The following is a 26,834-nucleotide window of genomic DNA, read 5'->3' as shown; positions in this document are numbered from 1 at the left end:
TCAATAAGAAACTAAACTGCCTACAAGTTAATGGCTCCAGGTGTGTGAATTAGCCTGGTCCCTCCACACTGAGAGGGGTGAGAATGCTCAAATGAAGTAGGGACGTAATCTGGAACCTGAAAACCTATTTTATACCAAGATATTTTCATGAGCCAATGTAAAGTTTGGATTTAAATGATTCCAAGATAAGAATCTCACCTCATTTTACTATATTTAGGTGCACATACAACTCACACCCATCAGGTGAAGAAGGATCACCTCAGGGGGTGACAAATGTTTACGGTAAAGGGCCCTAAAGTAAATATTTTAGGCTTTGCAACCACATGGTCTCTGTCACAATTATTCCACTCTGCCATTGTAGCCCCAAAGTAGCCATGGACAAAATGCAAATGAATGGACATGACTATGTTCCAATAAAACTTTAGGTAGACACTAAAATTTGAATTTCCATATAATTTTCATGTGCCTCAAAATATTATTTTTCTCAACCATTAAAAAATATATAACTTCCTACAAACTTATTTTTGTTTTTTGATTATTCTGTGAAGATGTAAAAACTTAGCTCCTAAAATATTTCTCATTAATGACAAAAAAAAGATTGATTTTCTAACTAGCATTTTTTAATAATTTTACCTAATCTTTTAGTTTACTTTTATGAAAAGCCATACATTTGATTATCAGGAAAATAATCATGCCACACCTTCTTCTGTTAACTCATTTTACAAGAATGAAATGATTCTTCATTCAGTACAAAAAAATGCAAACCTTCATTTTGGTTTACTTGATTATACAATGCAAATTATTCCATAATAAGTGTTACCAAATTACTTCTTTGTAGCAGCCTCAGATTAAAAACAGCCAAACTAATTATTATACATATAAAAAAATTAAAATACAAATTAGAATGTAAAACCATTCTTAGCTGACAGATTTGGCCCACAAGCTGTCATTTGCCAAACTCTGGTACAAATGTGCTAAATAAAACTTAGTGGTCATAAAAGAGAACGTATCTCCTTCTTCGGCAAATTTGATTGCATTTTGTTGTTTACTAGATGGAAACAAAGCATTTTGTAAAAATAACCTAGTACCACCTTGCAGTATTTTTCAACATGAGGAAATATCAATACAAAATGAAGTTTAACACAAGTCAGAAAAGTGGTCGTAGATTTTTATGACAGAGGATACTGCTTTTCTGAAACTGATGTTGAAGTTAAAATGGTTAAACTAGTAATCACACAGGATCATCTCCATGTCACCCCAGGTGTCCACCTTCAACCCCCAACTCTTCATCCAACCCAGACAAACCTCAATATTCATTACCACTCTTGGCCAGTGACTAAGGAGTAAGTGCTTAGAAAATTGCGGTTCTTAAAAATTTCCATCTATTGAATATGCTTTGTGGTTATCTTAAATCAGTGCAATTTTCTAGGCTTTTCCACAGTATTTTCATCTTCAGTCATTTGAAGCTTTCAGGAAAAATTGAAATTGTCATCTGTAAATTCATATTAACTTCTTAGCAAATATGAAATCTGTCCTCAAAGACACTTATGCCTACACACACACCCACCCCCATGCACCCAGATGGTGACTGGCAGCTTCATTGCCCTCCACCTCTCTTTAGGCCCTTAGAAGCACAAAAGCTCATTGCTTGGATTTTTTTTCATCTTCTTTTTGACTTACGTAACTTGCTCATTTTTTTAAATTTGTTTTCTGTGGTTCTCAAAAGTCGCTTTGAAAAATGTTATTCCCTGTGTTTTAGAACTTAGACTGTCCAGCTGCATAAAGAGGACTAGGGTAAGCCTAGGTGTTCTGTGGTATTTGTAATCCCTTGACTTCCTGCCCATGGTTTCCCTCAATCATTTCCTAAAACTCACTGAAATCTCCTCCCTGCCTGATTTCTCATCTTTAATTCAGTCCCCATCTGTATCCAAATGACTGCTTCTTTGACCACTTGTGTTCAGAGAAAACTTTCTAGCACGTACACGAATTCTTTAAATCAGCCATATGGCCACCAGGTACAAGTTTGCAAGGAGAGCTAAGTTAAGGAGAGTTTCAACTGGGTGATAAAGAGTCCAGCTGAAGAATGCTACAGTTCCTAGAATCTCTTAGGTGAGATTTGGATCTAAATTCTAGCAAGAAACCCAGACAGGATAAAATGAATAATAAAAGTTGAATTTCCTTCCAATTAACTCATGGAACATCAGAGCTATTGCATAAATCCTTGCAACGCACTTAAGAGACAAAGAAGGAGAAGACCTCCCAGATATTCCCTTCCAGTGGTTCTCAATCTTGGTTGCACATCAGATTCACCTGGGAAGCCTTTAAAAAAAGAAAGAAAGAAAACCCACTTCCACCTAAGGCTAATTAAATTAGAAACTCTGGGCATAACTCCCGGATGCAGGTAGGTCTAAAAGCTCCCTTGGTGAGTCTAATGTGCAGTCAAGATTGGGACACACAGATCTGGACCAACCTACCTATTTCATGGATGAGAGAGCAGTCCTGTTTGACCAGGAAGTTTAAGAGATCTGTCCATGTTTCATTTCTCTGAACATTATGAAGCTGCTTGTAGAATAAATAGTAAATTAAACTACCTCCCAGAAAAGCTAAAGCTCACGATGTTTTAACAATTTTCCTAAAGTTGACCAATCATCTCCCTTCATAGCAGGCACACTGGCATGGAAACAGTGCTAATTCTGGAATGAGGAATACTAATCATATTCAACCTCACATAAATTTTAGGTCCAAATTAGATAAGATATATGGAAATGGGTGTTACATTCTAAAAGTGCTATATGAGAGACATGTTTTGTTATTTGCTTCCCTCCCACTGGGAATTTCTTCCCTTCCCTCCCACTGGGCTCACACCATCGGCATGCAAGATCTCAACATTCACCCACTACTCCTGCCTTACCCTAGATCAATCATATTATTATTCTTACATTTTGAAATGCAGTTTATCATTTTGGAATCACAGTTTCTGCAGAGGCAAGGCAAGGTGTTGCATGGATGTTATTGTTGTCATTCTTTGGTTCATTCCAATGCACGGGATCACTCCAATATCATTTTGTTTAGCAACCATGATGATGGGAAGAGAATTCTAAGGACACATAACTGCAGTTTACTTGGCTCCCTATTGATAAGTCTTTCTATATTATATGATAAGTTAATGGAGAAAAAAGACGCAAACCAATTTTTTTTTTGAAAAAGAATAGCTATTTTTTACTTAAATATTTCACATTTAAATCGGTGTTATAGTCCAAGTATCTAAAGCAGAATCCAAGTCTAAATGCTGACTGCATATAATGAAACTCCTTTTTACTCAGCAGAGTAGTTTACTTGAATTAAAAGAAATAACTTATAATAATGGTGTCCTTTGAACACGAGCTTTGGAAATTCAGGAATTTAACATAGCATCCCTGTGAAAAGTCCTGGCTTCTGTTATGAGTCTGACTCACTAATCACAGTAAAACTGTTCAAAAAGATGGAGGTCTTCATGGAGGATGTATTTGTGATGGTACAGTGAGTCCATGTGAATGTCTATTCCTAACACCTTCCTAATGGATTTTTCCAGGACTTGCAAGGCAATGCCTGTCAACTTTTAAATCAGAGTAGTAAACTCTATAAATAAAGCAAGCACAAGATAGAAAATAATATCCTTGAGACCCACTCAAGAGAACTGAGAACTGAGAGTTCTCTGAGAGTATTCCAAGTACAGAAACTGTGGAACAAGGAGATCAGTGAAAGAAAAGGCCTTTGCTTCTGAGCATTTTTTCACTGAAATACTGGGTTCAGTGCCACTGAAATGTTGAGCATTTTGTGGGGGACTATTAATGTTAATTGAAAAATGCTGCTGGCAGTATAACCTGAACATCAGAACTTGACTGTGCCTGCCAAGAAGAACAAGGGAAATTTTTATCAACATTATAACTTAACACTTACTCAGCCCCATCAGCTCTAAAGAGGAAACCACATGGGTTGAAGGAATTTATATATGAGCATGTTTCTGATGATGTTGGTGACCCAAGGCCACGAAAATAAGAGGTTCTATTAAAAGCAGACAATGTTCATTGAGATCCTTCAAACAGTCATTCCTTCTGATGACAAAAGGAAGCTTATTTAACCACTTTGCAAAATAAGCAAAATAGATATTTAAAGAATAAATGTAATGCCTTAAAATTATATAGGGCTTTAATTTTTTCATTACATGGAATAATATAATTTTGTAAAATTTTTGTGAGTTTAAACAAGGAAAAAAATTGTAAGTCCAACTAATACTAAAGAAGATGAAACTGAAGCTCATTTATTTGCTATGTTTGTTCAACACTACTTACAAAGCACCCTCCTAGAAGCTCCGAAATCTACCACTGAGCAAAACAGACCCAGTCCTACCTCTCTCCAAAAGTACAGTCTAGTGGAAAAGAAAATTAAATCATTTCACCAGCTGATAAATGCCAAAGATAGGACCAGGATAACTAACCCAGTGTTCTTCAACCACACTACCAGACAAACACTATTCCCAAGATTTATTACAATTACTGTAGTTTATCTTCCTCCATCTCCAAGCCTAGCAATGGGAAACCTTTTGATTTAAGTCTTTATTAATTTTCTGAATTTCGTTAAAGGTATGATTTATGTTTCAGATACAAGATAGAGAAAAGTGAGTGGAGAGAGCCTTGGTTCATTTTCATAGAACAATGAAACAGAATCCTATTGACCAGGATTTACAAGTATTTCTCAAAGCAGATGTTATAAACATTCCACAAATACTAAGGATAAAGCAATGGAGTAGTAGAGTCTGGAATGAATGGGACTCACAGGAAGAAAATCTCAAGAACCGTTGCTGTAGGACATTCATTAGTGTGTCACTACACTGAAACAATGTCCATTTTATTTCTGAATACCCTGTCATACATAAACATAGGCAGCAGAAATCTCAAGTTAGAAGTCAGACCCAAAACTTCTGTTCTTTAAAATTACTACCCATTTTGTGGAATTTAGAATACAAGTATCAAAGGAGAAATTGATGCCATCTTTTGAAAAAGGATCATTACTCAGACAAAATGCAGACGTTTCCTGCCTATAAGTAAATATGTCACATTCCCACAAAATACCTTGGTACATTGGGAGGAGCCAATGCCACAAAGCATACATTAAAATACAAACCACGCCAACGATAATTTCCACAAGAGTACTATTTTCTCAACACTTTAGAAACTCAAAAATAAGAACATATGAATGAATGAATGAACGTGCCCATCTACACACCCTTGCAGACCTACTAGAGAATGGACTTGAGGATATGGGGAGGGGGAAGGGTAAGCTGGGACAAAGTGAGAGAGTGGCATGGACATATATACACTACCAAAGGTAAAATAGCTAGCTAGTGGGAAGCAGCCACATAACACAGGGAGATCAGCTCGGTGTTTTGTGACCACCTAGAGGGGTGGGATAGGGAGGGTGGGAGGGAGGGAGATGCAAGAGGGAAGAGATATGGGAACATATGTATATGTATAAATGATTCACTTTGTTATAAAGCAGAAACTAACACACCATTGTAAAGCAATTATACTCCAATAAAGATGTTTTTCAAAAATGAAAAAAAAGCATATTTTACATAAAGATATATGTCCTTTATCAAAAAATGTACTCTTCTGGAATAATAATAGAAACCATGCTTTGGTGTAGCTGAGATATTTTGTCCACACAGTAGTTTGAAGTTAAGTTGATATTTGAAACATAATATATTGGTCAACTTTCTAGTTAAAATAGATGAAGAGGTGGAGTTTAACATACCAAATCCTTGGGTGGGGAAGATAATTGGTGAAGGAAAATAGCTGTGATTTTAGAACGATCTAGGCTATGACGCATCAGTTATCTTTAGCACACATGAGAAAGCATGCTAAAAAAATTAGTATAAGCAAAAGTAACACTTTTATAAGTATAAACATTTAAGCTGTGTCTTGTCAGAGAATAGTATCTGCCTCATTAAATTTGAAACCCACGAGAGACATCATCATCATCAAGACCACCTTAGCTAACATTTATTGAAAGTTACTACAAATTAGACTCCAAACCAATAATCCTTAAATATACTATTTTAAATTTTTTTCATATTTACACCAACCATTTAAGGAAGACACCAATATCTTCCAAGTTTTACAGATGAAGAAAATAAAACTCAGAAAATTTAATTAATAAGCCCAAATTTGTCCAGCTAATAAATGATAGTACTAAGATTTGAATCAAGATCTATATGACCCTGAAACTTAAGGTCTTTCAAGACTGCTATATTTACTTGCGTCAAGGTGAGATTTTCAAGCTAGTTACTGAGGCTTCACTAGGCTAGCTGATTAGCCTGTTATCTTACCTTACATATCATACCTCCCAGAATGTTCCCTAATTGACAACCTGTTCATAACTTTTTTCTTTATTGATAGCCTGTACTCCCACTGAAGTGAGAATAAAGAAAATAGGAAACTTGTCTTTTCACAGGTCAAAATCTGGAGTCTTTCCTTCATATTAGGCCATGACATTTTGAATTGAACTTATGTCTCTGGGTTAACTGGATTCAGGTCTCTGAGTCTGCCTTTCAACCTGGAAAAAAACAGAATCCATTAATTATTTGTGGAACTTCTAACTACAGAAACTCAATTGTGATATAAAGGTACTCTTATACTTTATCCCCAGCAGCATAATGTTATGCTGTGACCAGTATATACGAGTAATGCACATCAACAAACCGATCAGGAGCCAGCCAGAGCACCAGACTCAGTGCTGAGAGTGACGACAGATCAAACAAGGCTTTCTGGATCTGTTATTCAGCCGGGCACCAGGCCGTTTTCCTAGTTCCCTTTATTTCAGTGATCCTTTTTCACATTTTTGAAAAAAACTGAAATTTCCAATTTGGAAAATTGTAAGCTCCTTGAGGATGAGCCTATCTTTTTTTTTTTTTTTTTAACATTCTCCTATCCCTGAATTTAACAGAATAACAAATGGTAATAGAACATAATGTAGCTGAAATGTTTCAGTACATTGAATATACTGATTATACTGTTTTGTTAATACTGTATTTATTTCAGCCCTCTATGTTTCAGTGTCCCATTTCTGGTTGGCAAAATTAGAACTTTTAGAACATTGTTTCTCTGAGTGTTACTAGTGGAAAGAAACTTGGAATTCCCAAAAGTAAAATTCTTATAACACAGGTATCTTTTGTTTAATTTGAGAGCAAAAATATTTTCTGCATTCAAGTTGAGACGAGCACCTGAGTCCGTAGAGTCCCTGCCTTCTCCTTCTTCAACTTCATTGTCTGCAGGAATCCAAATGAGAGGGGGGTTATAAGGAGATAATAGTGACAGAAAAATTAGATCTGCAAGAATTAGTTCTGGAAGAATCTGAGAAGAATTCATGCCTCTGTCTCTCTCCTGAGCAAAACACCAGACAAACAAGCAAGGGTCAAGTCAGCTGGAATTACTGCCAAGTGAAAGTAACCAGGCTTGTCAGTGTTACTCCAGAGAGCCTGAGTAAGGTCAACAGATGCCGAAAGTACTAAAAATCCTCCCTTCTCACTCATGACTCTCACCTATAAGTTTCTTTGCTTCTCAAATGTTTATGGAGTCACTTAGGAAAAGTGTGGAAACCTATCCTATTCATCTTCCATGCCAAATTCTTCCCATAGACTCTATCCCAGTTCATTTCCCTTTCCATGCTTTAAAAGCAGATTAGCGAACGTGAGGTATCTGGGGAGATCACTAGTACATGGAATCTTGCTTCTTGCATCAACATGATAAAATGAAAACTGACAGACGCTGGGAGAAGAATTCTCAGTGGAGAGATTTTTTTTCTCCCCGAAAAATCAACGGACATATGCCTCCCCAGGAGAAGAAAGACGAGGTGACAATAGCCCTAATATCAGGAGAATAACAGGAGTGGGGTTCTTCCCAGGACATAGAAAGAGAGAAATCAAAAGATAACATGTGACTAAGGAATCCAGATCCAGCTCAGCGATGTGTCACACAAGAAGCCACCCTAGGTGACTAAAGGAACTTTTCTGGTCTCGACTATGGATCAAGCATTCCACAGACATTTAAAAGTACAAAGTTTAGGCCAAGAAAAAGACGTTCTACTTCACTGAGCAGAAAATAAACTGGTAAAATTTGATAATTATTCACTATCAGTAAAATGGTAGTAAAATTTGCCAATTTAAATGTATTTAACAGAGGTTTGTATCTGTTTCTGGAAAACAGGTACATGATAGACTAATTGGAGAAACTAGATTTACATTTATTTCTGGAAAACAGACAATAGATAGACTTATTTGGGGTCAACCTTCTACTAATCCCTTCCTGCCACCATCAGAGACAAAATCCTTGGCGGCCTGGGCCTGTCATATAACTCCGAGAAACAAATTTAATACTTTCACGGACACTGTCCATGTGATGAAACAAATGTCGAATAATTGCAACTTTCTTGAAAACTGAATACAAGTTTAGCACTTCTTTCAGCATTGCCATATCACCTGTTACCTTGCCATGATACCTAACTACTGTTTGGAAAGCACTTGTTTCTGGTCTCTCACCAGACTGAAGGGCCTTCCAAGATATGTCTCAGTTGAGAACCACTACCCAGTGCAGTACTTGGCAAAAATAAAAAAAGGTGTTAAATAAATGTATGCTTGACTCAGTGTTGACACTTAGAGGGTTTTATGATGGAAAAAGTCATTAGAAAAATACAAATGGGAATATTTTTTATTTATGAAAATTGAAAACACGTGTATAATTCTTAAGATGTTCTATTTCATACATAAAGTCCAATATAATTATTAAGCTAGGAGCAATGTGAAATATAACTTTGATCACAGAGTTAGAGCATTAAACATACAATGTTATGAGTTTATCTCTACCTATTAAGCTGATGGTGATTCGTATTTTACTTTTTATATTCTTCAGATTCTAAACAAATTGAAGTGCAGTGATAGAATGAGGAAAACCACAATTAATAATATGAAAATAAAAGGGGAGAAAATTTCAAAAGTAATAGATGATCCTGAAATGTAATAAAATATTGCATTTGAGAGTTTTTTCACTAAAATATAAATCAAGGTCATGTTTGCAGTTTTCCTATTTAAAATACTGTTACATATATTCATTAGTGACTAAAAATGTTGTCAGTGCCAAGTGATTCTATTCCAAGTGGAAAACAATTCTATATTGATTTAATAACCCTTATTGCACCATAAGTCTAAAATTTCAATCTTTAAAAATTAAAGGGACTTCCTTGCTTTACCAAATTACTGGTTTATTCATGAATCATATTTTCTCCTAACAAGTGCTGTTGAATTCTCCACACGGGAAGGAAAAATGCGTTCCAAAAAATCTCTCTGCCTGAAAATACTTCTTTAAAAATCTCAACAGGGCTTCCTTGGTGGCGCAGTGGTTGAGAGTCCACCTGCCAATGCAGGGGACACGGGTTCGTGCCCCCGTCCAGGAGGATCCCACATGCCGTGGAACAGCTGGGCCCATGAGCCATGGCCGCTGAGCCTGTGCGTCCAGAGCCTGTGCTCTGCAGCGGGAGAGGCCACAACAGTGAGAGGCCCGCGTACCGCAAAAAAAAAAAAAAAAAAAACTCAACAAATTGCTTTTTGTTTCCTAGAAAAATCCCAGGTCAGCATGATAGTTAAGTTATAAAGGATTATATAATTCTTGGATGGAAAACAGTTATTATAAATACACGATTTTATATATGCCAAGATCTACAGGCACTAATTGCATTACTTTTATTTTTTCCTTCAGTTGGTCCTAAAAGATTTTTGGACAGCTTCTGCTGCAGGAATTAATTGAATGTGAAAATATTTAGATATCAGGAGGTGCTATGACACATTAAAAGGGATAAACAGGGAATGCTCATCAACAGTTCTGACAAGTAGAATTTAAATTAAGTCTTCATGGATCTTAATTAAATCTCTGTTGCAAAACCCAGGAGCAATGAGAACATTCTTATTTCAACTCCCTACACAGTATCCTAATGTATAATTCTCTCCAACGTGTTGTGCTAATATTAAACACTGCTAATGGTTCAATCTACGGGACACACACACACACACTCACACAATAAAATATCCAACCTATCCAGGCATTTAGTTTTCATAGCAGCAAACACCCAAGTATTTCAAATTTACTATGTTAAGCATTTTTGTCCTTGACAGCTGTTCTGAACCTCAGTTCTCTTTAAAATAGGGATAATACTCATAGTTGTTTTAGCTAATAGGATTTTTGTGAGCATCAGTTTATACAAATGTATATATAAGTGTTTGTAAACCCTACTGCACTTTATAAAAGTTATTATTTATCATACAGAGAGCTTATATTACATGGTGCGTACTGTAGTAGTGTAATGTAATAGCAAAGAGCATAAACTATAAAACATAGGTGTGGACTTAAATTCTGCCTCTGCAACTGTTGTTCTTGCGCAAGTTACTCAACCTCCATAAAAGTTGGTGTATTCATCTACAAAAGAAGTGATCATGTGCAACTTACAAGTGTGTTACAAAGATTAAGTAATCAAGTGAACTGTGTATAGTAACACCTAGCACAGCGTGAGCACTCAGTAAATGTTGGCTGTAGTTGCAACGCTCAAAAAACGGCACCTATGACCATCATCATTTAATTTGTTTTAATGGTAATTTGGAGTGGTGATATAATCACCTCTTTACAGTTGTGGAAATGGAAGCTCAGCCACGTGGCCAAGGTCACAAGACATAGCACTTAGACCTATGTATCGTACTTCCAAATCCAATATTCTTCCTACTAGGCTATGCTGGAGTTTTACTCCTAACCTGATTAAAAAGCCAAATTGGGAGAAAATTAACAAGATCAAGGTACTTTTAGTTACTCACTGCTGTGTGGGTTCATAGCATTTTAATAGGGTTGGCCTCGCTCTTAAGATTAAGTAAGCATTGGTATGACTGGAGGATTGTCACGAATGAATGGTCCTGCCTTGAAAGGTAAGATTTTTGATCTTTAATCTCCTAATGCTTAAGATTTTAATTAAGGGAACATCAGATAGTCATTTTAAAATCCAAAATAGCTCTAAAAGATATTGAAAATAAGCACAATAAATATAAACCAGATGACTACAATTGAGCAAGCAGGTCTTTGCTTTGATGACTTCTAGACCTAAAGATGCACATTCAGCAGTACCTGAAGCGATAGAATGCATAATAGGTGAGGGGAGTTAATCTGCAGCCTGATGAGGGTGCAGCTAAGGATGCAGCATTGGTTGTAGCCTCTGAAAGAGGGGAGCAACCCTGATAAAAGGGGAGATGGTACGGAATGTGAGTTTTCACAGCCCCCAGTTCCACCAGCAATAGATTCTGCCTGCTACAGATAGACACTGGGTGAATGTATTTGCCAAGATTCCAGTGGTGCAGGCAGCTTTTGTGGCCACCATGCCCTCTAAGTGGCCTGTACCCATCTGTGGACACCACTGGAAGATACCTAACACCTCCCGCCAGTCGCTGACTGCTGTTGGTCTGCTGCTGCTGGCCCCTCCTGATGCGAGGACACTCTACTATCAATGCTCACCAGCCAAAGCCACCAGGAATACTGCTGGGAACAAAATTTGTCTTATTAAGTTTGTTACAACAAGGAAGACAACATCACAGGAATTTTAATTTATACTTGGTGATTTAGAAGAAGATTCAAGGAAGCAGAGGTCTGTTTAGATAAGTCACTGTCTCAAAGCAAGAGGAATTTGATACATGGGTATCAAAGATATTTTTTTTAATTTAGGAGACAGAATTAATAGAGTAGGGCTAGAGTTGTCATTGAATAATAAGCAGCAGTCACTTAATGTTAATCAGGAAAGGGGAGATGTTTGTTATTTTTATGGTTATGGGTGATCTTGGTTTTATCTCTGATCATGCATGGTTATGGAGTCCACTTGTTTTTGTCTTGTGGCATCACGGTCACAAAGTCTTCATCTGAGGTTGATATTCTATGGAATTATTTTCCACAAAGGAATATCACAACCTGGCTGTTAGCAACTAGACTTGTTCCCTAAAAGCTCTCAGGGGCTTTTTTCTTTCTCACCATTACTCAACCCCACTACTCTCACATGCCATTCCCTCTTCTCCTCTGGCAAGAGGGGAGGGGTAAAAATGTAGATCAATGTGAGAATGATAAGATGACATAGGATGGGGAGGTATGATTTATTCCTAGGGGTTGGGAATGCTTTAAGAACATGAGATGAATAGGAATTTCATATTTAAAGAAATTATAGATGTGGGCATTATAGATGTGGGCATTAGGGTCAGGAGAATTGATCCTGTCATTCAGACAAGCACGTAGCAGAGTACAGATTGGTCCTGGTCTCTATACTCCACAGGCTTACAAACAAAACAACAAAACAGATAATACTAATATAATCTGCACGTGTGTTACATAGCACTGAGATTTCATGTGCAAGCATACAAAAGGTTGAAATTTTTTCTCAAGTTCATTAATAGCACAAGATTGCCCTTTATTACTCAAACTAAAAGTGAATATGAAACAATCTTTCATTTTCAGGATGATCGAGAACAGGCACAAAACTTTACTTCTGACCCCTGAACTCCAGAACATCTTTCAGAAATTATCTTTTAAAAGAACACAAATTAAATCAATAAATCAATGAAGAGCCATACATAAATTTTTGAAAATGATAGAGAAATTCTTCGTAGGCAATATGAATGCTTAAACAGTCTTTTTTTAAAATAGATTTATTACATTTTATTTATTTTCGGCTGCGTCGGGTCTTTGTTGTTGCACGCGGGCTTTCTCTAGTTGCGGCGAGAGGGGCTACTCTTCGTTGCAGCATGCGTGCTTCTCATTGCGGTGGCTTCTCTTGTTTGTGGCACATGGGCTTCAGTAGTTGTGGCACACGGGCTCAGTAGTTGTGGCTCACGGGCTCTAGAGCTCAGGCTCAGTAGTTGTGGTGCACAGGCTTAGTTGCTCCACAGCATGTGGGATCTTCCCCGACCAGGAATCGAACCCATGTACCCTGCATTGGCAAGTGGATTCTTAACCACTGCGTCACCAGGGAAGTCCCTAAATGGTCTTATTCAATGTCATTCCTACTTTCTCTTCTGATGTTTGAACCAACTGAGAGATAATGCAAAATGAATCAGCAGAGAAAAAAAATGTCAGCTTTATTACTGATAAATACTTTGCTGATGTGACATAGCTGTACAGTAATAATGGCTTCTTAATTAAATCCCAGAACGAAATACACTAACCCACAGGCCTGGACCACCAGCAACTTCTCCATACGGGGACCAGCTCCTTTAAAATTTGGAAGCTGGAGTAGTTGGATGTAACACGCATTTCCTTTGAGCAGCTGAATCTCAGAAAGCAACAGGAAAAGGAGCAGAGCTGTACATAACCAAGTCTTTATCTTAAACATAAACTAGATAAGTCATTCCTTCTTTTGAAAAGAGTGAATGATGCAACAGAAAGATCAATAATGTTAAGATCCTAATAACGTTACTGACGACTTTACTCTCGAATTATGAATTCAGAAGAAAGGAGATTCTTTCACTTCAGATAAAGTAAAATGCCAAAAGAATGCCTGGGAGAGAGAATAGACAGTGTGAGCCTCAGGTTGGGGAGACCCCCCTGAGGGTTCCATAATGGGGTAGATGTCCACAGTGGTGGAGGCCATGTGAGTTGACCCTGTGTGTTTTCCAGTCTACAAGCTAGACAGAAGCAATAATGTCCATTTGAAAACTGGTGCAGTGCTTGGCGCAGAGATACTAGGCTGAACCTGGAGACCAGCAATGCTCTGGAGGATTAGAAGGTAGCCACCTGTGTACTATGTCGACCTCAAGCCCACCCCATCCTCCATTCTTATTGAGAACAGTATGGTACACAAGCCTCAGGAGCTGATTCCAATCCCTGTCCCGTCAGTGAACAGTCTAGCAAGGAATATTAACTTTAAGGGTCAACTCAAAATCAATGGTCATCATATTGTTAATGAGTGACTACACCATGAAAGAGATGGGAGAGGGTGCATAACAAACAGAAGAATTTACACTTGAGGAAACAGAATTAAAAAGTAATCAGATAAGGACTTTAAAATAAGTTATATTTAATATCTTCAGAGAGGTGAAAGAAAGTATTGTTTCCATGAAACAAGGAGAAGCCGTCTGAAAATAAGAAGAGATGATTATTAACAAGCAAAGCATAGCAGCTAAGGACCCAAATAATGTGAGCTCAAACCCTGCCTCCAACAATTGCCAGTCAGGGGTCCCTAGGGCAAATTATCTAACCAGTCTGTGCCTTAGTTTGCTCATCTGTATAATGGAGATAATCATAACACTTACCTAATTATTTAACAAATGTAGAACACTCAGAGCAATAGCCTACATATAAGTTTCTTACATAAGAAACCAAATTTGAAATTCTGAAGATAACAACCACAATATTTGGCATTCAATATTCTATGGGTAACACAAAAAGAGGGAAGATCAAGGGTATGTTCGTGAGCTGGAAGAATGTAGTCAATGAGATAGAAATGGAAAGGATGAAAAAACAAATGCAATACCAGAAGTGTAGACAGAGAAAAGCTATCCATTAGAAGTAAACAACAGAGGGAATGGAAGAGAGGCACTATCTGAAGAAATAATAGCCCCACATTTCCCATAACTAAAGAAAGTGATGAGACTTCAAACTGGAGGGACTCTCTGAGTGACAAGCACAATCAATCTTTAAAAAAAAAAGTCTCATCATATATTAATGAGATTCCAGAACATAAAAGAGATAAAATTGCAAGACAGAGAAGGGATAATTCATTGCAAAGGAAGAAAACCAGAATTTTCCATCAACACCATTGGAGTAAAGAAGAAGACGGATGGAATAAAGTGAGCCAACCATTGTGAATGTCAAGCCAAAGTAGATATTTCAGAGGTAACTCCCTCAACATACTCTAGAAGCATATTATTTAGAGGTATTGAAGTAAAGATTAGACAATCAGTTACAAATACTGAAAATGACCACATAAGCAATAGGAATGAGATAGGAGAAGAGGAACTGACATTTTTCATCACAAGGATGAAATTATGTTCAGGTGTTTCTTGAATACAGATTAACAGTATGAACAGTATGGAGGTTCCTTAAAAAGCTAAAAAATAGAATTACCATATGACCCAGCAATCCCACTACTGGGCATATACCCAGAGAAAACCATAATTCAAAAAGACACATGCACCCCAATGTTCATTGCAGCACTATTTACAATAGCCAGGTCATGGAAACAACCTAAATGCCCATCGACTGACAAATGGATAAAGAAGATGTGGTACATATATACAATGGAATATTACTCAGCCATAAAAAGGAATGAAGTTGGGTCATTTGTAGAGATGTGGATGGATCTAGAGACTGTCATACAGAGTGAAGTAAGTCAGAAAAGTAAAACAAATATCATATATTAACACATATATGTGGAACCTAGAAAAATGCCACAGATGAACCAGTTTGCATGGCAGAAATTGAGACACAGATGTAGAGAACAAAGGTATGGGCACCAAGGGGGGAAAGTGGTGGGAGGGGTGGGGGGGGGTGATGAATTGGGAGACTGGGATTGACATGTATACACTAATATGTATAAAATGGATAACTAATAAGAACCTGCTATATAAAAAAATAAATAAAATTCTAAAATTAAAAAACTAATAAAATTTTAATTTTTTAAAAAAAGATTAAATATATTTTTAGATAACCAAATAAAATTAGCAGTTTTGAGCATCTCCTATATGCTGGGCTTGGAAGAGTAACAAGACTCAAATCCTACCTCTATGACATTCTGATACATTAGAGGGGGGCAGCATGGAGCAGTGAACAGACCTGAGGAAACACCAGTTCTGTCACTTATGGACTTTACAACTTTGGGTAAGGTAGCTGATCTCTGAGGCTTAGTTTGCTCATCTGTAATATGGGGATGATGAAGTACCTCTCCCTTCAATTTTGTAAATTTACTTAGTGCAATGCCAGGTCAGTAGCCAGTATTAATGAACGTTACTCTTCTCATGTATAAGAAGATGTTTAGAAGGATGTTGGCTCAAATGCTTTCTCCAGGTGGTAGAGTTCCAGGTTTCTATTTCCTTTGTGCTTTCCTGTATTATTTGTTTTTACAATAAGCATGCATCATATTTTTTTAATTAAAAATATATTCTGAAAAATCTATATTTTAAATTTTTAAAAGGAAATTTCAATCACATTTTAATAACCTCATAATAAGAAAGGCCTTTAATGAAAAATGGGCACACACATACACACACCATCAAGGAAGTTAAAATTCGATAGTTTTAAGGAACAGCAAAACATGGTGAATAATTTTAAGCAGTAGCAGTCTGAGAATAAATATTTACAGTTACAGTATACGTTTTAATCTCTGACAAGTCAATAAGAAAAAAATGAGCAAAAAATAAAAACAAATTAATAGAAGAGGCAGTATAATTGACCAAGGAATACATAAAATTATTTTCAACCTCTAGAGTAATCAGTAAAATGTTAATTAAAATGATGACATATTACATGTCACACATAGATTGGTAGATATTTTAAAATTTTTTTAACAATTTTGCATTATCATTTCTTATAGGTAAGTAGAAAATAATTTAATTTTTTCTCTATCCTAGTTGATCAAAATTTACTTATTTTTATTAGGACTATAGAAAAATGTCTTTCCATTCCACAAATTTATATTGGAATTGTAAATTTTTAAGATGATCACATTTGGGGAAATTTCTATCAAATTTCTTATATGAGCTATAAGATTTATAGGGAAATATGTATCATATAAGTAAGAAGTGATCTAATCTATTAGAACATATAAAATATGTGAGTTCACATATAGACATACTCATGGCTGTGGTACTGCTACAGACTTGTGTTTTCAAAAGCAAGAATTCTGATAAATTCTATTTCACACAACTGCCATCAGTGTTATAGTCTATGAATAATTGCGTTTTACATTGTATAATCAAATATAGTCATGATAGAAAATAACTATTTTGTTGGTTATTGATAAAAATCAAACCTCTCATTTACAAAAATGTATGTCTGCTGATTAGAAGAGTTCTCCACAGAAGAGCTTCTAGCTCTGACATTTTACAACTCATTTCTCTCCCATTCACATTCTGATGCATCATGGATAACATATTCACACCTTCTGTCTCTCCCTTGTTCTCTCCTTCTCTTCTTTTCTGTCCCTTTATGGAACTTTATTCTTCTCTGACTTCAACATTCTTCACATTTTGCAACATACAAAAAGGCAGTCTCATCCACTTGCCTGACTGGAATTAACATCTAGAGGCTGATGACATAAATAAATTGCTCCAGCTGAACTGCAAACATATATTTGGCTACTTGATAGTCATTTTCCTTTTGTCCCACAACACAGTACACTCAAAACTGAACTTTCTATCAACACCAAAACTGCTTTTCCTCTCTTCCTTCTCTGTTAAACAATGATATTGCCATCTGTCCATTCTTCCATGCTAGAATTTGGGAGTCGTATTTCACCCTTCCCCTTCTACTCCCTATTTCTAAAAATTTAATTAACTTTTGTCTTCCTAGTTATCTCAACTCTCCATTTGTTACATCTTCTTCAATGATGTTATTGATTATTTTGCTATTATTGATTGTGCTGATGGTGATGGTAGTGTTGTTGTTGGGGGGTAAGAAAGAATAAGCACACTTTGACAAGTATTGCATTTGAGAAGTCAGTAGCAGATTACAGATGTCCCAAAGAGAGTTGGAAAGGTAGTCATGGAATTTGAGAGAGAGGTTGTGTGTCAACTACATAGAAATGATAGGCTTAAATCATGGATTGTGAAAGAGTAAAGCAAAGGAAATGGAGCAAACTCAATTCTCCTTTAAAAAATATGATTCTGTTACAACATTCGATATAATGAGAAAATATCTCAAAATTCCCAAGATATTCCCAGCATGGGCATCTTTGAAAAGAAGATTAAGAAGCTTTGCATGCCTACCTTGCTTTAGCTACGCAGTGGGTTGAGTATATCAGCAATGAACATCCAGAAATACACATGGTCCACAATGCAGTTACAGCACAGAAGGTACATTTCTGTTTTAAATGAAGCTTAGGGAAGTGGGGGGAAAAGGTCTCAAACATTTGTACGTCTCTCTGTGCTTAGTTTCTTCCACCATGCAAAAAAAAGGTGATCAGACTGTGTGGTCTTGAAAACCCCTTTCAGGTCTTACTTCTCATCATTCCATGACCTTCTATGACCAAAGTTCTTTTTAATTTGACAACAAAATGACAAGGCAAAAAGGAATATTCCCTGTTTACTTCAAAAGCCATGGATTCCCTAAAAAAAAAAAAGGTTGTTTCATCTTATCATAAAGAAAAATAATTATAATCCAAACCCTTCTTCCTGTATTCAATTCCATTTACTGGTGAGCATCTTGTGCTGGATTCTGTTTTGAATGGATAATTTAATTATAGCTTTTTAACTTTTCTGTTCATGCTATCTTTCATATAATACTTGTATTGAGTGATTATACGTACATCATCACAAAAAGTATAGGTGAAATCTTAAATTTGTTGCACTAAGTGCAGTAGATAATAATTCTACTCATAGTCTACTCTCTCTAAAAATTTATAATCTACAGCATACACTTGAGCTTCTTCAAAAAGCAATTTTCTAATATTGACATTGGTAGAATTGTTTTATTATATTTTGAAGTTTTCTCTTTTGTTCCTTCAATATTAAAGAAATACCTAGGGATATATTATTATTTGATGTTAGTAGTAATGCACCTTTGATTATTTTTTACATTCAGAACCTTCAGATCCTAAAATAAAAGGAATTTCCTTTTCTCTTAGAACTCCCAAGTTTGGAAGCTAAAGTATTTCTTTTTTTCTTTTGGCTGTGTTAGGTCTTCATTGCTGCTCACAGGCTTTCTCTAGTGCAGCAAGCTGAGGCTACTCTTTGTTGTGGTGCATGGGCTTCTCATTGCGTTGGCTTCTCTTGTTGCGGATCACAGGCTCTAAGCGTGCGGGCTTCAGTAGTTGCAGCACGTGGGTTCAGTAGTTGTGGTGCACAGGCTCAGTAGCTGTGGCTTGCGGGCTTAGTTGCTCCAAGGCATATGGGACCTTCCCGGACCAGGGATCAAACCTGTGTCCCCCTGCATTGGCAGGCAAATTCTTAACCACTGCATCACCAGGGAAGTCCCTATAGTATTTCTAAATGTTAAGAACCAGGCCTTTAGAATAAAAATAAAACATTGTTATCTAAGAAGCAAAAGGCTGAGACAGATATTCTGATGCTGTTTTTGAAGCAATTTGGTCTAAAGAGATAAAAATCTATATTTCAGGAAACAAAAATCTAAAGTCACAGATAAGAATATTTCACCAAATTATAATGGTTTACGTACATCAGAGGATTTAGCATGGTAATATGTTTCTATAATAGGTAAATTTTATTTATCACAGAATACAGGAATCAAGGAAAAAACATTATTTTTTTCATATAAACTTCTGACGAAATAAATATCCTGAAGTATATAAAATTTTCAGAAATCAAATAAAGCAGAAAACAAGCACTTCCGAAAGGTGTAATGCAAAAAATGGTCAAGCGAAGTCTCTTGACCATAATGGAAGAGTCTCTCTTTTCATTTCCTTCCCTCTCCATTGATGTGTGGGCCTGTTCTTTCCCCATCCTCCACCTCAGTTCCCAATTCTAACAAGAGGATTTAAAGAGCCTTACAAAAATGCATGCAACAAAATAAGAAAAATAAAGAAGAAAATAGACAAATTGGAAGCCAAAAGAGAATGAAATGATGAGGTTCGCAGGATGCTCAGTACAATAGAAGTATATTAGATTCTAGTGCCATTAGAATTCTATGCAATTATTAAAAGGAGCCACACATTTTATTCTGATTTTTTCTAGCACCAAATGCGAAAATAAAAATATGATCGGTTACTCGTTTTGCATTTTCTATTTATAAAGTTCATCCACTGCTTGAAGAAAGCAGATTTTTGTCCTTGTTCCATCCGAAGGCTATTTTTTTTCATGAATTTTCATTAATGGGACATGGAGTAGGAGGAAAGTAGGAATATAGAGAAAAACAACAACAACAAAAAGGCAGTATGGATGAAAAAAAAAGAGTACCACTCAACGAAAAAGACTCTGACGGTTGTTACACTCCGGTGGCACAGAGACAGAAAGAGGTAATTGACCTCTGGAAGGAGGTGCCTCTCTGTTTAATTTCCTGTAAACCTCTCTCTGTCTTCTCTTCTGAGACAAATTAGTAAACAATAATCACTTTTCTGTCTGCAGGGCTCAGAGGTCTCAGAATACTACTTTCTCCTTTTGCTAGTATAAACCCATTGGAAATTTGGTCACTGACCACAGAAACCACTTTGAAATAAATGTAAGTAAAATGTTTTAGAATATTTTATAGCAAAGTGAGAAATCCCCTGTTCCCTCCACTAAGCTAGTTGAGAAGATAACAGAGAATAATACACTAATATATGGTCTCTTTCTGTGTTAATACCTAATGAGAATGTATCATAGGTTTGGGTTGTTTTCAACCTCTCTCTCTCTCTCTTTCACACACACACACACACACACACACACGTAAGTTTGCTTGAGACAACAGAATGGAATGGATAATAAAGGAGAGATTCAGGTAGGTACTAATGTGACCATTTTCTTCATCTAAATAATAACCTGAAATGTAGGACAAGTGCCTTTATTTCATTGGATTTATCCAATTAATCATGAGTATTTAAAGACAACACTCTAAGTAGGTTTTTTCTCCATTAAAAATGTGAATTTCTCTATGTGAGGGTAAGTGGATATAAAAGTCATGACAGATGTGAAAAAGGTATCTTTCCCAGCACAATGCTGAACATATAAAAGGAGCTCATTGAATCCTTACTGAGTTAGACATCTTTCTTCTTCACTGATATTAGAAAAAAAAAAAAAAACCTCTATTTGGTAAAACATGAAAGGCCAGAAAATCAGCCCAAAAAGAGGTGAAAATCTTCTGTACATCCCAGCTGGTTCTATTGTGAACTCCTAAAATAGGTAGAGAGCCATGTGAAGCACATGATGGGGTACAGAGCTGACAAGCTGGATTCTGGAATACTTTCTTCCTCTTTTCAAGCATCCTTGGTCTGTTGTTTTTTTTTTCTGGACAGAGATAGGGTCATCACAATTCAAGAATTAACACAAAAACAAAATAGAACAACAACAACAAAAGGTTTGCAAAGCTCATCCCATTGGTATACAAGAGTAATTTATTCAGTTTGGCTTCATTTAGCACCAGTGGGTCAAAAATCAATGATGTTTTGGTAAGTGGTAATATTTGGAGAAATGGAATGAAGAATGCATCTGAAGATAAATAGGAATTATAACCACAAAAAAGGAAGGGTACTTACAAACCAAAGGTATGTATGGAACACAGGAGAATAGGTGAGCTGCCAATGAAATGGGCTTATAATGCCTCTTCCCCAACACAGCATCTGGAGGCTTCATAAAATCACTCTAACGGGTCAAGCATTGAAGGTCCTGAGAAGAATATTTTTTTTAATAGTTGCATTGTAATTCATTTGGATTCATATAGCAAATAAACTACTCAGTCATTTAGAACAAATTTTTTTTAATACATACTAGGAAAATTTCAGTGGGCTAACTAGAAAGGAAAAAATAGCTTGGCTCACCGCCTAGAGGAAAAGATCTAATTCAGTGAGCATAGCAGGAACAGTCAATGTCAAAAAGGTCCTGTAGTACAGGTGAGACACTCTGAGAACGTGTCACCTATCCCTCCCAGTTTGTTTTGCCCACTTTGCCACTAAACTCATCTATGACACAGTAAGAACTCATAGGTACAAAAGATGGAAAAAGGATTGTGTGTTGACATCCAGGAGTTCTACTCAGACCCACCCAGGTAAACTGAACCCAAAGGTAATCCTTCCCCCGGCTCACCTCTTCGGCATGCTTGCTAACTCTGGTTCGTATACTCCTATAACTTATAGTGTGACTCTGATTGTTCCTGTAACTTTCCTGGAGCAATGTTCATGCCACCACACCAGAACAGAACAGAATGAAAAGCCCATGTTTGCTGGACTGCATGACCCCTTTTCTGGTCAGACTATCCCTTCAGATTGAAGGCTTTGGAGATATGCCAGAGGCAAGTGGAATTCCCAAACCTTTAGTCTTGTATAATTATTCTCCTCCACATATTTTGGAAACTGCTGAACCCTCTCTTATATGTTGCTGTGATTCAGAGGGTAAGTAATTGGGATATGAATACTGGCTATCTTTAGAGGAAAGCTCTTTGGATAAATGGAGGAAAACAGCATTATTCCTGTAAAATGCCAATTGACATAGCTTTTATAGATAAATATTCACTTTTCCTTTTGTGATGTGGAAACCTAACCTAATTTTGCTTCACAAACATCTCATTCTGGGGGAGGAAAGGATTTTTTTTTTAATGAAACAATCATATATCCATAAGTACCTGGTGCTAAGATGAGCCTGAAGAAAATGTTAAAAGTATGATGAGTCATAAACTGACAGTAAAGAACCTGATTATTTGACACAAAACATTCTGCTAAAGATAAGATGTGAAATGTAAGGTCTGCTGGCTGGGAAGTGTCGAGTGTGCCTTTACATCATGCAGGATTTAGGCATGGGTTTCCCTCTCACTCTCTCAGATCCACACGCTCTGGGTTAAATCCATTTTCAGACAGGCTCTTCCAACAACTACATACCTTGCATCCTCTCAGGTTTAATTATTTAAAACTAATATACTCTTTCCCCAGAAGTCCCCCCAAAATCTCACTGGCTCTAGTTGAAACATGAGACCATTGCTGGGCATTCACTTTAAATCTTCATGCCTTGAACTAGCAATGGAGCCCATCGCAAAGTACATGGACTGAGAATGGGAAATGAGTGGCTCCTTAGAGTGAAATTGAGGTCCTGTTACCAACAGCAGAGCAGATAGACGTGGAGTGTCAAATATATTTGACAATTTGACAATATATTTGCTAGATATTCTTCTACCATCAGATATAATTCATTAGTGTCTCGTCGTACCTGTTTGTCTTCTACTTGGTAGTTCTAATTTCTGTGGCTTTGAGGACACATAACACTCCTAAATACTTATCCCAGAGACAGAAAAACATAAGTCCATGCAAATACTTGTACAAAACTGTTCATAACAGCTAATTAGTAATATCTAAAGAGTGGATGCCACCCAATTCCCATTAATAGGTGAGTGGATAGACAAGTTATGGCATATCCATACAATGGAATACCACTGGACAATAAAAAAGAACGAATCATTGATGCATGCAACAATGTGAATAAATTTCAAAATAATTGTGCTGAGTGAAAGAAGCTAGACAAAAAAAGAGTACATATTGGGTGATTCTATTTACATAAAAAGTCTAGAAAATGAAAACTAATCTATAATGACAGAAAGGAGATCAAGATCAGTAATTGCTTATAGAACAGTGGGAGTGGGGGTCAAGGCAGGGAGGGGCAAGATGGAAGGATTAGAGAGCTGCACAAGGAAGCATTGAGGGGGAAGTGATTGACATGTTCATCATCTTGATCAAGAGTTGGCATTTTTTGCTGTAAAGGGCCAGATAGTAAATATTTTAGGCTTTGCAAACCATATAGTCTCTTACTCAACTCTGCCACTGCATCATCAAAACAGTTATAGATAAGAAGTAATTAAATGGTTGTGAGTGTGTACCAATAGAACGGTTTACAAAATCAGGTGCAGTCTAATTGAGTGTGCAAGCCAATCCCTGCTCTTGGTTATGGTGATGGGTTCGAAAGTGTGTACATATAGCAAAACATCAAATTGTATACTTTTATTATATGCCTCCATAAAGTTATTAAATAATAAAAACAAGACAAACAACCTTAGCTTCCCCATCACAAAGTGGATAAAATCTAATCTTCTTACCATGGTATACAAGTCCCTCTATGAACTGGCCTCTATATTCCTCCCCTATCAGATTCATTGTCATTCCCGCTGGCATTTTTACTCTTTCAGTGCCAAACATACACATCATGCCATTTCACCTCTATGCCTTTGCTCGAGCTTTCTCTCTGTCTTGAATGACCTACTCCTACCAACTGTAAGATTAAACTCGCTCATGTACACTCTCAAGATGCATTCCTTCTTTCCTTATGATACCCCTACTGTTCCCTTTGCCTCATCTCTATGACTCCATAATAGCCTGTATATTTGTGTGTGTGTTCATGTGTATACACCTACATATACATACACTCTTGCACGATTACATTGTTCCGTAATTTTAACTATATAGCTGAAATTTTTCTCATATATTTAGAATTAAAATGTATTATTACCCTATGTCTGGATACTTGACTGAGCCCTCCCTGTGTCTATTACACCTATCACAGTGTCAGGCACATTTTTTAAAAAAGCAAATAAACCAATAAATCAGTATGGCAGCTCTTATTATAACTATTTTACAGATAATGAAACTGATAGTTAGAGAAGGTATATATATAGCCCATAGGCACATGGTTATAAATGGCCAATCTAGTACTGTGAAAGAGTTCCTCTGTATCTAATCTCAAATGCTTCCCACTAATCCTTGCAATTGTTTTTGCTTTGGTTTTCGGGGGGTTGTTTTGTTCTGTTTTTTTGTTTTTTAGTTTTTGCTTTTTAATTGAAAGCTTAACTACATTTCACCCTGATGGTTTTATTTTTTTCTGGCGGTGCCACTGCTCTTCCTTCATCTCTTAGATACACCAAAATGAAGACTGCCACCAACATCTATATTTTCAACCTTGCTCTGGCAGATGCCCTAGCAACCAGTACCCTGCCCTTCCAGAGTGTCAATTACCTAATGGGAACATGGCCATTTGGAACCATCCTCTGCAAGATTGTGATCTCCATAGATTACTATAATATGTTCACCAGCATATTCACCCTCTGCACCATGAGCATTGATCGCTACATCGCAGTCTGCCATCCCGTCAAGGCCCTGGATTTCCGCACTCCCCGCAATGCCAAGATCGTCAACATCTGCAACTGGATCCTCTCTTCAGCCATTGGTCTGCCTGTGATGTTCATGGCAACAACAAAGTACCGGCAAGGTGAGTACAGCTGCAGGCCTGAGGGATAGAGAGAATATAGATAGATATGTTAGTGAAGTCATGAGCCAAGTAGAAATTATGGAGTGGTCCCATGCTGTAGACAAACAGTAATTTTAATGATTCTTTTTAGCAAAATAGTTTTGAATATTTTGAAATAGGAATTTTCCCCTATAATTTTAAGTCCAGTAAACATTTGAAAGAGAAGATAAACCATAATCTATCGGTTCCTGATTTCTCTGCACTTATTTCATCAAAATGACAGGAAAATAAGAACACAGCTCTTTCAAGAGTAATTAGAGCTTAAACCCAAAGAACATTAAGTGGAGGCTTGTTTTAAAATCTCAAGTGGCTGCCTACATGACAAATTTATCTTTTTAGACTTCACTTCAGAATGATAAACCACCCATCAAAAAGTGGAGTTAAGGGAATCCCCTGGTGGTCCAGTGGTTAGGACTCAGCACTTTCACTGCGGTGGTGGCCGGGTTGGGGAACTAAGATCTCGCAAGCCACATGGGTGGCCAAAAAAAAACCCCAGAAAATGAAGTGAAGACATCCATTACCTGGAAACCCCTATAGAATCTTGACAGTGATTATATTTTTATATCAGCCTAGACCCCATAGAGGATCTAGCTCACGGTGAGAGATTCATAACTGTTGACTGAATGAAAGCTTAACGTCATCAAAGTGGAGAACCTAAATGACGTATCTGGAAAAAATAACTCTCCTGAAAATCAAGAGAGAACTGAGTTTCTTCCATAGTTTCTTTAAATCTTCCTTTTCTGGCTTGCGTAGTAATAGCCAGAAGTTAACCCAGGTCAAGGTGATAAATTAGAGAGCAAAATGGCAATCGTAACACCTCATGACATCAATAAAGGTTGCTGCTAGTTCTTCCTTATCATTCTTCTCTTCTAGGTTCCATAGATTGTACACTAACATTTTCTCACCCAACCTGGTACTGGGAGAACCTGCTGAAAATCTGTGTTTTCATCTTTGCTTTCATCATGCCTGTCCTCGTCATTACGGTGTGTTACGGACTGATGATCTTACGCCTCAAGAGCGTCCGCATGCTCTCTGGCTCCAAAGAAAAGGATCGGAACCTGCGAAGAATCACCAGGATGGTGCTGGTGGTTGTGGCTGTGTTCATCGTCTGCTGGACCCCCATTCACATTTACGTCATCGTCAAAGCCTTGATCACAATCCCAGAAACTACTTTCCAGACTGTTTCATGGCACTTCTGCATTGCTCTCGGTTACACAAACAGCTGCCTGAACCCGGTCCTTTATGCATTTCTGGATGAAAACTTCAAACGATGCTTCAGAGAGTTCTGCATCCCAACTTCCTCCACCATTGAGCAGCAAAACTCCACTAGAATGCGTCAGAACACCAGAGACCTCCCCTCCACGGCCAACACAGTGGATAGGACTAACCATCAGGTAGGCAGCTTCTAGGATTGGGTGTACCTCCTGGGGATGACAGAAAAGTTATAGAGCTTCTTAAAAGCCAAGATTTGAATCCACTGGAAAAGGATCAGTAACCAGGGGATTGAGGCTGAGCTCTATGTATTTTGTACATATGCATTCAGATATAGAGACATTCCAATCAGATATCCATAAATCTACTAAAAATCTACTATCTTCACAGCCTTTGCTTCTATGCAAAATTAATGACTTCAGCACATTGT

The 26,834-nt window shown here is 37.0% G+C and overlaps 1 protein-coding gene across 2 annotated transcripts in view; it reads left to right on the top strand.

Moving 5' to 3' along the window:
- OPRM1 (opioid receptor mu 1) overlaps positions 1 to 26,834 on the top strand; it is a gene marked incomplete at both ends in the record, with an annotated part of 52,194 nt that overhangs the window by 8,160 nt on the left and 17,200 nt on the right. For both annotated transcript variants that reach the window (XM_082855568.1, XM_082855567.1), the window contains 2 exons: positions 24,801 to 25,153; positions 26,066 to 26,586. In XM_082855568.1, coding sequence (XP_082711694.1) covers positions 24,801 to 25,153; positions 26,066 to 26,586 — 874 coding nt within the window. The remainder of the gene's footprint in view (positions 1 to 24,800; positions 25,154 to 26,065; positions 26,587 to 26,834) is intronic.

This window comes from Leucopleurus acutus (assembly GCF_964270905.1).
Source record: "Leucopleurus acutus genome assembly, chromosome: 15".
Lineage (NCBI taxonomy): Eukaryota > Metazoa > Chordata > Mammalia > Artiodactyla > Delphinidae > Leucopleurus > Leucopleurus acutus.
Note: the sequence above shows the minus strand (reverse complement) of the source record. Positions and strands in the feature narration are given on the sequence as shown.